A 12,478-nucleotide genomic window follows, 5' to 3' on the forward strand; every position below is an offset into this window, starting at 1 on the left:
CACTGCGGGAAAATCAAATAACAACTCTAAAACATGATTAGCACATTCACTGGCAGGAACAAGTTGGGTAGGAGTGATTAGTTACTACAAGAGGGGGACTCGTTTGAACTGATTGGTTTAAGCCAAAAGGGGTGTTCGTGCTGAACTATATGGTTTCCCGTTATCAACCACCATAAACTACTGGGAGGGTCATCTGGCATCCCAGGTATTTCCCTGTCTCATGATGATTGATGGCTGCTAGGGGGTTGCTATGGGTCCCCACCTAGCCTGACTGAGTCAGGGACACCTGGTGCAGCAGATCTCTCCTGTTATTTGTATATAAACAACTTAGCAGGGTGGGAATGTACCTAGGAGTGCTCTGTGGGTCTTTTCAAGGACAAAGGTGATGTCCCTTCCTTGGACAGGCTTTGCTTTGAGGTAGAGGCTTGTTTTTCAGAAGCAAATGCTTATTTTGAGGGCAGCTAGCACATATTTTACTCATAACTATTGGCAGATGGCTGTGGATCCCTTCTGTTCCTAGGAATCACATCAGGACTAATGGCACTATGCATTTTCCATTACTGTAGCTAATCCTAACAAAGATGCTGTGCATTGTTATTAATAGGTAAAGAACAGACATAGAGAAGTCAAGTGGCTTGGGTTGAATCACATCACAAAGTTAGAACTCCAAGCTCCTGTTATAGGGACAAACGAGGCAAGGCACCAAAGATAGCAGGAAACAGTTTTATTTGGCTGCAGCCAGGTTCAGAGGGTACAACCTTTGCTGTAATCAACCAATCCCCTGAACTCCGAGTTTAGGGAGTTTCAGAGTTTTATACCCAGCATGTAAGGGGAGGGGCTCAGAAGTTCACAGTCTGCAGAAGTTCACATAAAAGCAACTTTTTCTTTCACTGTTCTGGGCATGTTAACCCTTCAAGGACAACACCTGAGAAGGGGAGAGCTTCTTCTCTTCTTTCTAGCCTCCCCCTGCCAGCTATTACCATGGAGCCCATTTGTAACTTATTTAAAAATGTAGACATCTCTGTGAAGCCCCAGCTCAAGGCCAGAGGCCTTGTTTGCACATTTCTTCAAAGTACTATACTGGATACATTTATGAAAAACTAGTAAGGGGGTGTCCAGCACCTGGAGTGCTGGTATCTTCTCGGCCAGTGGCCAAGTATACAGGGCGACATTAAAATAGGAAGTTTATCTACAATGGACTCTTTTGCTGACAGTCCTAAAATCAGCCATGGTGAAGAGGGCTTTTCTGTGGAGAAAGGGGGTGCCACTTCACTCCCAGGGACTAACCTCACCTTGGGCTCTGTTCTACATATCTGGCAGTTCCACAGATTTGCTCCTTTTTGTACTTTGGGCAACAGACTCCCTACCTAACCAAGTGGGTCAGACTTGTCTTGCAGAGAAGTGAAGCAAATATTCCTTGGGATGATATTTTGCCATCTTTCTGTTTCTACTGGTTGGTAGGAGACCAGAGTGACCTCCAGTTGAAGAGTGACCTTGGGCACATCTGTGAAAGTCTCTGGACTCTCAACTTGCTTTTCAGCAAAATTGAGAGAAGAATTATTGATGTCCCTCCCCTAGAGAAACTGAGGATAAAGAAGGAAAAGATGGATTGGTGTATAGCACTCTAATCTACTCTGCATCATCTTTTATACAAGTGGACACCACACCTAGCTAAGCACCATGATCATGTGAGGATCCATTAACAGTACAAATTCCATGGCTGAGAAGGTAGCTTGGTGATATAGTACAAAGCCTGGGTTTGATTGCAAACACTGAAAAAAAAAAAAATTCTGAGGCTAAGAACTAGCTTACTTGCTTGAAATTCTCCTCCTTTCTCCAAGCCACCTAGCTCCCAATGTATTAGGAAATCCCCTTGAATTGAGCAGCAGCTACTTAAATACCCTCTCACCTAACTTAAAGTCACCTTTGCTATAAGCTGGGAAGCATCACAGATTGTTGACTTTGAGTACTTCCTTGGACACACTATTCTTTCAATTTTGGCACTTATCACATAGTGCCTGTTATTTTTATCTGTTTCAAATCTTTGCCTCTTGTTTACTCAGTGAGCTACTGGAAGATAAAGACTGCTATATCTTTCTATTATTGCTCCACAAATATCAGCTCCATTAGTACACAGTGTATGTTCAACGAACATTTGTTGAATTGATGGAAATCGTGTAGGTGCAATATCTAAAATAATTTCTTACTTATTTGGAGGGATGTTCTGCGTGCTTTGGAGGCTTTTGATTACATGGGGGGGAAAACTAAACAAAGTGATGAGCCCTAGCTTCCAATCCTGGCCATGTCACAAACTCCCTTTGCAACATGCAGCAAGTCACTGGCCTTCTCTGCCACTGAGTTGCCTCATCTGTGAAACCTGGGCTACTGAGTAAACTTTCTGTTAGTGTTGGATTTGGGTTACACTCTATGGCAAGGGGCAGTCTTTTTTCTTACGTGAATTTTTTAATGCCCATGATACCTTTTTTTTTTCCTGTAAGGACTACAAATTGATCCCAGTTTATGAAATGAGAATCTCAAATAGAGAGCAAGTGCATGCTTTGGGAAAGTTTCCATGGAGAGAGAAAGAGAGAGGGGGGGGGGAGAGAGATTGCTCACTCCTCACCCCCAAGTCTCTGGTTTTAACTGGACTCTTCCATCCCAGAATTGTTTAGTGTATGGGACTGTCAGCCATTTATTATATGCACACCCACTATATCAACTATGAATGAGCCAGGGAAAAAGGTACATTTTAGCTGGATTTCCTCTCTGCATACTACTAGCCAGGGCCAGAATGTCCACTGCCGTGTAAAGTAAGATCAGTTCAAACATTGTCCTCTGAGGAGGAGATGAAGGACAGACATACCAGTCCTTGCCTTCATGGAGCATCTAGTTTACATGGGAAGCCAGTAGAAGAATGTGTGGGAAAAAGAAATGCTACCCTCTGTGAGGGATGACCTGGGAGCTAAGTGCTGCTTTAACATGTCTCCAGTACCAAGAGTAGTGTCTGGTCCATAGATGATGCTCACCAAATGTATGAAAGTAGGCAAAATTTCCATGACTTTCAAACTTTTTATGTCAAAGGGAAAAATCTCTTCTTAATGAAATTGTACCTGGAAGCTCACTACATGAAATGAATGCAATACTGCCCTAGTTGAGGAGAGTTAAGGTTGAGTCCTTCCTGCTCTCTCCTCTAGGCACCAAAGAGGTTTCTCAGAGCCCAATTGAAAAATTATTGCTGTGTAGTCAGTGGCAATAAGGGGTAACTCATCTCTAGCTCCTTCTTCCAGGTTCACCTTAGCCACCCACGATCTTAACAAAAATAAATGGAAGTTTAAGGAATCTGGGCTTCTAAGGAATATTTGCATCTAAAGGAAAGATGCCAATCTCTCCTCTGTCCTTCCTCCAGGGGTTCCAATTAGTAAAAGCAGAAAGGAGGAATTTTTGAATAACACTTCAGAGTTGGTCACAAATGTTTATCAAGGTAATGTTTGTTTAACTTAAGTAAAGTGGTCAAGTTTTCTAGAATTCAATAGAAACTTACTTGGTGTGCCCCTACAGACAGTCCTGATTACAATACAACATCAAACTCCCTGTGGAATCTGGTTAGTGAGTAGGTGGTGCTACCTTTGGCACCAGCATACCCTTCATTTCCCTGACAGCTATTAACATTCCTGACCAAGTTCATGGTCAGTCTCTTACATATATAGCTGCCAAGAGAGGCTGCCTGGAGAACACATCTCTTCTCCATGACTGCGGGACTGTGACCTTCTGCTTGACCTGTCCTTTTTGTTTCCCCATTCATCAACAGGGCAAGGAGGGTGGTCAATACAAGAGGTGCTCACTTGTCAAGGTGGTCCAGAAAGCAAGGTATATCCCAGATCTGCACCTGGAAGACAGTTTGGATAACATTGGTTTTTGAAGACATGTCAAAAGGATAAATCTCTCAAGGTTTTTTTTTTTTAATTATTATCTATCTCATGGCCCTTCAATTTAAATCTCTTTATCTGCCCCACAGACTGTCCCTCCTACAGGTGCCTGAGTGTTAGGGATCCCATTTGACAGCAAGGAAAACTGAGGGGTGAAAGGAGCTCCTCAGTCAGACAGCAAGTCACCAGAAGCTCCATCTTTTCCCTGACTGCCTGGCATAGTCACCTTGTCCACCTTTTCTTGGCCCTTGACTGATTGCCCTATCCTCAAAATCTAGCTCAAGCTTGACCCTGGCTAAGAGGAGAGCCTTCCAGCTACTGCTGCCCTTCCACAACTGCTGCTAACTGTAATCCTGAATCCCAGCACCACCCACAGCTTCTGGTCTAATCATTTGTACTTAAGAAGTTGAGTTAGCATCCTGAAATCTGGTTTTGGGATCAAAACCACTCCAGGTTAGGGCTGGAGGGTACCTTGGAGATTAAGAAAAACTAAGACTGAGAGGATTTGCCAAAGGTCTCATAGTAAGTTATGAAAAAACCAGAGCTTCAAGCCAAAATTTCTCATGTTCCTCACGTCTTCCTGGCTATATTTTGAGCCCCTCTGTTTTCTCTGATCTCTTCTTTTGTCTATGCACTACTTCCCCTTTCCCTTCTGTCCCTCTATTCTTGTCTTACCAGAGAGAGGCTCTAGGGCTCCCTGCGCAGTATCTGTTCTCTGGAACCTTGGTGTTGACTCATGGTGGGATTAATCACACAAAGAGGTGCAGAGCCCCACGGAGTCTGCTGTCCTCAGCTCTGAAATATTATTTAATCTCGACTAAATCATCCCTAACTTTTGTTCAGAAGTGAAAATGACGGCTCCCAGAGTTTAGGTGATATGCCCAAGGTCAGCCAGATAGGAAATGGACACCTCAGGAGCCCCTGAGGCGGCACTCTGCTCCAACTCCTGCTCCTGGTGTTGCCAAGGATCAGCAGGCTCTGAAGGCCGGCTGAGCCACAGGCAAGCCCAGGTCTTGCCTCCCAGCTTGGAGCGTTATTCCTTTAGGTCTCCAAGCCTATCTTGTCATTCGTGCGTGTGGCTCCCGTCTGAAATGTCGGGGTTGGTCGGGAGACAAAGCATGTGCAGTTGGCTATCACTCAGTACTTTTGGAGGTGTGCTTGGTACCTGCGGGGCCCCCTAGGCATTGTGAGGCAGGCCCTGTGGCTTGTGCCCAGCCCTACCTCTGCTGTACAGCCCGACACTGTGACGTGCTCAGGAGCGCTCAGGAGCAATGAACCTGGAGGCCGCTTGGCCGCTCCAGGATTCACACTCTCCCGAGTTAGCGCTCGGGGCTCGAGTCTTCTGCCTGCCGTTCTCCCAGGACCCCAAAGTACCCACCGAACTCAGCAGGCCATTCTAGCGGCCGCGCCCATCCGGCCAGTAACTCCGGGGGCCGGTGCTTCTCCAGAGAGGCATCCGACGACGTCCCCAGCGCTGGTTCTGGCGTTTGGGGACAAAGAGGTGAGAAAGGCTGGTGGGGTGCCTCTTCTGGGGTGCAAGCCAGCAAGCACATCTCCGCGCGTCCCTCACTGCCCAGCGAGCGCTGCCCAACTTCTGTATCTGCCAGACACGCTGCTCCAAGTCGCTCCCAGCACCGAAGACCCAGTGCCCTCGGGAAACTGCACTCACCACCTTGAGGGAGTCCCCTGAGAAAGGCAAGGAGCTCTGGTGGGTCTTCTAGGGATCTCCGGCAGAGGCCCCAGGGTGGGGGGTGGGGGTGCTTCGCCGATACGCCTCCCTACTACCCACGTCCCTTCAGAGACAGCAGCCGATGGATGGCCCGGTAGGGAGCATTTTCCACGTCCTAGAAGACCCCGAGGACCGCGCCTGGAGGTACCTGTTCTCCACGAAGGGACCGGGCGGGGGTGAGCGGTAGTGAGCGCCTGGCAGAGGGAACCTGTTTGCTGGCCAGTTTGGAGGTAGGATGGGGTGGGGTTTGGAGATGGAGAAGCTTGAGAGACGAAGTTGGGTTCCTCTCCCCCATCCAAAAGAAGCCAAGTTGCAAGTGGGAAATTAGGCAGAGTGTAAACACAAACAACCTCAAAAAGAAGCCAAGAAAAGCGAAGCCAAAAGAAGCAAGCGCAACACTGTTACAAAACTGTCTGGTTTTGTAACAATTTCCCCGCTGCCGGCCAATGAGCAGCGTGGTGAGGAGTCACGTGGTACCGTTTTATATAACACTTTGCTGAGACAAGACAGTTATTAGGCGGCGCGGGGCGGCCGGCATGGAGCTGGCGGAGAAGCGGCAGGGGCCGGTGCATGGTGGCACCGCGGCAGTGGCAGTCTCAGTTCTTTCCAGGCGCGACTCCTTGCTCCGTATTCCTGGTCCCTAGACGCCTCTTCCCCGCGCGGTCCTTCTCCGTATGGATTCATTTCAGAGTGAACAGATGTTGAGCTTGCCCGCCGAGCTGGGCAGCAGCAACTTAGAGCAGGCGGAGCCGGTGGATCGGGCAGCATCAGTTGCCGGAGTAGACACCGGTCCCCAACCGGAGGAGGCTACAGAGAGTCCTGAACCTCTAGCGATGCGGGAGCCAGAGCAAGAGCAGACTCCGAGGAACTCGACGCTCCAGGAGTGCAAAGTCCTGCTCACACAGGCGGACGCCTTGGCGTCAGGGGGGCGCCTCCGGGAAGCTCTCGAGGTGTACAGACAGCTCTCTGAGCGGCAGCTGCTGGTGGCCGAGCAGCTGGAGCAGCTGGCGCGCTGCCTGGCCAAAAGCATCCCGCAAGATGAGGCACTGGTGCCGGCGCCCTCGGCGAGTAGCGCGACAAGCTGCACTGTGGCGGCGGAAGAGGCAGGGGCGGCAGCGGCCACTGAGGTGTGGGACGGCTTTAAGTGCCGGAAGTGTCATGGATTTCTGTCAGACCCCGTGTCCTTGTCGTGCGGCCACACCTTTTGTAAACTGTGTCTGGAACGTGGGCGGGCAGCCGATCGCCGCTGTGCGCTGTGCGGGGTCAAGCTTTCCACGTTGATGATGGCCTCTGGACGGGCGCGTGGGGCCCGGAGGGCTGGACAGCAGGCGCCGTCGCCGCTACGGGTCAACGTGGTGCTCAGCGGCCTCCTGGGCAAGTTGTTCCCGGGCCCTGCACGGGCATCGAAACTCCGGCACGAGGGCAACCGGCTGTACCGTGAGCGCCAGGTGGAGGCGGCGTTGCTGAAGTACAATGAGGCAGTTAGGCTGGGTGAGTCCACCGCGCCACTGGGGCCCCGGCGAGGGCGAGGGCTTGGTCACGACGCGAGGGGGCGGGAGAATGAGCCCAGCAGGGAGATGAGGGAAGGACCAAGGCAGAGGAGCGTGCCGGGGACAATGGAATGGACTGCTGCCTGTGTGCAGGATGGAGATTTCTGGGACTTTTAAAAATTCTTTTAGCGTTCTTTAGCTGTGCCTCTGTCTGTTGCTTTTTTGTCTCTTTCTGTGTCTTCTGTATGCTTTTGTGTTTCTGCGTCTCTATTTCTGTCTGTGTCACCCTGTTCTTTTTTCCTCCGTCTCTTTGAATCTTTGTCATTCGGTTTCTGTCTTGCTCAATGTCACCATCTCTATTTCTCTCTCGCCTTCTTCCTCTCCCTTTGCACGCCTGAGCTCTTTCTTACACCTGCCCGCACCTTCCCTGCCAGGAGGGGAACTTCGCACCCTTCCCACACTTGCGCCAGGTCCTCCCGGCTCTTGTCAGACAGAGAAGTCAGGTCGGCGCCTGCGTCTGCGGCTCCCGCCTCTGGGAGTTGTCCCTTCCGGGGCCGCGGCTCCCTGTGGGGTGGGTCCGGCCTGGAATTAGGTCAGGAGAGCACTGGTTGCATAAGGGCGGCGAGCGGCCCAGGCCGGGCAGCCCCTCCTCCGCGCGGGCGGGCGGGATTGTGTAACGGCTGAGGTAACCGAAGTGGGCCACGCTCGCCTCGGAAACCATCCCGCGAGCGTGTGCGGGGGGAGGGGGAGCGCTCGCGCCCCGCTGCCCTGTGACTCATTGTCACCGCTTCCTATCACACGATCCTTGGCTGAAATAGACGCACACCCCCCCACCCCCCACGGCCGCGGTAGCCGCCAGCCAGCAGCCTGCACTGGCACCTCGAACCCCTTTAACCACACCAGCCCAGAGGGCGACGGGACCAGGCTACTGCTTGGTGATCCCCAGGGAAACGGGCTGGTTGTGAAGAGGCACGCCTCTGTCCCGTTTTCCCGAGCTGCCTGAGGTTAGGTGGGCTTTGCAGCTTCAAGGGCAACGTGGCAGTCCCACACCTTGAGCTGGACTAGGGCACCCGAGTTCTTTCAGGGACATGCTTTGCTCCAATGATTCTGATTCCACGAGTCTGGACCCAGGAAGTGACCGCTGAGCTGCTGGCCGGTATTGCCTAGTTTGGGCAGGCTGCCAGCCGCTCTGCCGGCGGGGCGCGGTGCCTGGCGAAGCATGTCGGGGAGGAGGCAGGGTAGACAGGGCTCTGGGATCCGAGGATGCCCTGGGCAGGACTCTGATGGGTGGAGGAGGGAGTGGGCTGGAGTCTCCACATGTTGAATCTCCACTAAAGCATGCAACAGGTAATTCGAGCACGGAAAGGAACAAGGGCTGAACATGCAAAAGCTGGTGGTCCATGGAAAGGGAGATCCCCGCCCCCAACATCACAAGGAAGTTTGTGTCCAGGCAAGGCAAATTGTGAGTCGCCACTGGGCTGTCGTGTGCTGCACAACAGGAGGGACAGAAAAGACTGAACTCTTTGCTGATGTAATAAGGGCATGTAATGGGCACCCAAGCATACTTCTGGGAAAATCCATAAAGTCTGTTGCCGGTAGCAGAAGCTGGAGTCCAAAGCTTGGGGAAGAATTGGGCAACGTGAATGAAACAGGTGGAGGTGACTTAAGTACAGATCTGGGAGGGAGGTTCCATTCCTTTCAACCTTTCCCTAAGGGGCAGGGAAAGCCCCTTCCAGCTCTCTGGCTCCACTGTTGCTGCTACCACTTTCCCTTGGAGGGTCTTCCCTATACCTTTGCTAATTCCCTCAGAGCAGTCTGGGGAAAAAAAAATCAATATCCTCTTCACCCTTCTGAGAGGAAGCTACAGAGGTTAGCTTTGTTTTGGAGATGGCCAGTGTCTTATTATTCTAAATACTGAACTTGTCTACAGAAAAAGGAATCCGATCCCACCCCAGCTTTGAAGTTTTGAAGTATAGTCAGTTAGCCATGATTCTGTCCAACTGAGTGCATGATCTTGAGTGAAGCCTTTCCTTCTGGCCTTGATTTCCCACAAGAATGGGTCAGTTGAGCCAGATGATCTCTAAAAGCCTGTTCAGCCCTGGCATCTAGTGATTCAAAGCATTGGTAAGACACAGCTTCACCTTATTTCCAGAAGCCTTGCCTAGGTTCATTCACATTTGACATCTGTAATGGGAGGAAGAGATCTTATAAACACATTTCCATTTTCCTGGAAACTTCATATATACTGGGCTTTGAAGTTAGAGATGCTGCTAATGTCAGTCATCCCACCTAGAAGACCGACAGGGACTTGTCTTGCCAAAGGTCAGGACAGGGGTCACATCTGGCCACATCCCCCTTTTCTCCCTGGCTTTATTCCTTGGTGATGATACCTCACTCAGAAGCGAGGCTGTCAGGCACTCACTGTGTGTAGCCATGAAACAGGATTTCCTCTAGGTCAAAGTTTCTAATGCAACATAAACATCACAAAACCTCTAAAGAACACCTTGAGAGAGGGGGACAAATTGCTTCTTTGAAGTTGGGGAAGCTCTGACACAGTGGCCAACAATGTGTTGAAACCAGGAAGATAATAGGACTGAAAATAGAGCTTAACCCTTTTGATCCCCAGTAGAATCATTCTACATAACTTGTCATTTGTTCAAGATCCACCCTCTTACAAGACTTATGTTTATGCTGGAGGCTCTTAATGAGGACTTTTTTTCTCTCATTTTGGCAGCTCCAAATGATCATTTGCTCTACAGCAACCGTTCTCAAATTTATTTCACCTTGGAGTCTCATGAGGATGCACTGCATGATGCAGAAATAGCATGTAAGCTTCGCCCAATGGGTTTTAAGGTGAGTATGGGACTGGGAAGATAAAAAAGGGTTTAATTGGGGCTGGGGCTAGGGCTCAGCAGTAGCACACTTGCCTGGCATGTGTGAGGCACTGGGTTCGATTCTCAGCACCACATATAAATAAATAAATAAAAATAAAGATCTATCAACAAGTTTTTTAAAAAAGGGTTGAATTGTATATAGGAATTGTGAGGAAGGGCTGCCTCCCTGGGGCTCAAGCAGAAGAGGGAGAAAGCTTCCCAAAGGAGCTGGGGGTGAGGGCGCATCCCTTGGCAAAGGGTGATTCAAGTCTCCAAGGGAACTGGATTCTTCTCTCATTCTGTCTTCAATTGGTGACCTGCAGAACAGTCTGAGCTTTGAGACTTTCCACAATATGCAATTGGGAGCCAGACTACCTGGGTTTATGTCTCAGCTCTGTTAATTTTACTACCTGTGTGTCTTTGGGCAAATTACTTAACTTCTCTGTGCCTCATCTCCCCATCTGTAAAACACAGGTATTCAAAGCACCTACTAAATAAGGCTGTTGTGAGGATTATGTGAGTTTATATAGAGAAGATACTCAGAAGAATGTGTGGCGTGTAGCGTTATATAAATTTTCTATCACCCCCACCACTATCATCATCTTCCTCATTTTCTAGGGACGGTAGAAAGAGGAGTGTGAGAGAAGTATTGCTGAAATGGCCCTCCTGAACTTCTATTGATAGGCTTCTCAGCAGTTTAGTTTTCTTTGAAGAGATACACTCACACATTGGTTGTGCCATTTTGAATCTTTAATATAGTAGGTCAACTTGCATCCCCAAGCTTCCCCCACATGGGAGGGGTGGGAAGAAAGACAGGCTAGGCATCTCTCAGGATGTCAGGATACAAAGTGTCACTTTCTATATCTCTGCCTGACCTCAGACCAACCTCTACGTGTCAATATTTTGTTTAGAAGATTATATTTGAGCTTAGGCTCTACCACTGCAAGCTAAGTGACCATGGGGAAGTGGCTTCACTCTCTGAATGTCCTTATTTGTAGAAACAGAGCTATTGTTATCTGCCTGGATTGCCTCACTGTATAATGATCAAAGGTGACCATGGTCAAGAGAACATTCTGCAAGCTAGAAAGCTTTCTGTGTTTTTGGTGTAGTGCTCATTCTGAATAACTCCAGGATTGGGAAACCAGTTTATCCAAGTCTGGGGCCATGATGCCTTATCTAAACCTCATGGGACAAGATGTGTTTAGAATCCAGAATCTTTCTGATTGTGGAAAGGTCAGGCATTAGGTAATATCCTCAATGAGCTCTGGACAGAGTCCCAATCACACTAATTAAACATACTATCTCTTCAGCAAATTGCATGAGAGTTCAAACTTAAGTAAGACAAATACTTTAAAGCACTTTATATCTATTCAAGTCAAGTTTTGTCATCTAATGAATTTTTGGTGTCAAGCTTATGAAAGTGTTGGATTATCAGAATGGCTTTTGGATCTAGAAACATTGTGGACCTGTATACACTGCTGTTAGTATCAGGATGAATCTCAGGTTCATATCATGAATGGGTCAATATGTTCTCTTTCCCCAAGGAATATATTTACAATTACAAGTCAGCAGTTTAAATGAAAGAAGGCTTCAGCGGTGGCGGGGGAGGGGGGGTTTCAGTCCTCCTAATGGTAGAAGTCAGGGAGCTGCCTGAGGATAAGAGGACTTTTCTTAACAACTTTTCCCATTCCCACCCTAAGCCTAGGACCTAGGGTTAAGGGCCTTGATAATCATGGTGGGAAGCAGGATCAAGAAGCACATTTTGGCTAGGCATGGTGGCACACACCTATAGTCCCAGTGACTTGAGGCTGAGGCAAGAGGACTGCAAGCTCAAGACCAGCCTCAACAACTTAGTGAGACCCTGTCTCAATATAAAATATAAAAAGAGCTGGGGATGTGGCTCATGGTTAAATGCCCCTGGTACCAAAAAAAAAAAAAAAAAAATTCTGTGGTGGGGAGGGAGAAGCACATTTTGGATGAAATGGGAAAAGTGATTTCCCTAATGAAGGAATCATTGATGCAAATATTAAGCAGTAGATGCATTTTCCTATAGTTATGGAATAAGGGGGAGGGTAATGATGAGAGAACTTATATAGTCTTGAGGGTTGAAAGAGCTGAGGCATATAATTCAAAACTAGCTCACAACCTGATTTGCTTATTTCCCACCATTTCTATGTAAAATGCTCCAGGGGAGAGGGCTCACCTAGCAATTCTAATCCCCCCATCCAGCCAGGCCCAGTAGTATTCATTGCACCCTGCAGGTGGTACAGTTCACGGTGGGGTAAGTTGGCTGCTCAGAGTAGGTAGAGTATATGAGTTGCTGCTTGGTCAATTAGTGCATTTCCAGAGGCCTCTCTAATTCCCTAACACCTATTACTCTAGCTGCCCTGCAGTGTCATACAATCCTTTCTTTAGAGGGTCCCTGGTAAGCACAGTGGGGAGGAGCAACAGGAGAAGACA

At 48.9% G+C, this 12,478-nt stretch overlaps 1 protein-coding gene across 2 annotated transcripts in view; it reads left to right on the plus strand.

Annotated features, from left to right (window-relative positions):
• Positions 1 to 6,182: 6,182 nt before the first annotated feature.
• Positions 6,183 to 12,478, plus strand: part of Lonrf3 (LON peptidase N-terminal domain and ring finger 3) — a 39,394-nt gene continuing 33,098 nt past the window's right edge. For both annotated transcript variants that reach the window (XM_077106323.1, XM_077106322.1), the window contains exons 1-2: positions 6,183 to 7,146; positions 9,880 to 9,998. In XM_077106323.1, coding sequence (XP_076962438.1) covers positions 6,330 to 7,146; positions 9,880 to 9,998 — 936 coding nt within the window. In that variant the 5' untranslated portion in view covers positions 6,183 to 6,329. The remainder of the gene's footprint in view (positions 7,147 to 9,879; positions 9,999 to 12,478) is intronic.

The sequence above is a fragment of the Callospermophilus lateralis genome, chromosome X (genome assembly GCF_048772815.1).
Source record: "Callospermophilus lateralis isolate mCalLat2 chromosome X, mCalLat2.hap1, whole genome shotgun sequence".
NCBI classification, from domain to species: domain Eukaryota; kingdom Metazoa; phylum Chordata; class Mammalia; order Rodentia; family Sciuridae; genus Callospermophilus; species Callospermophilus lateralis.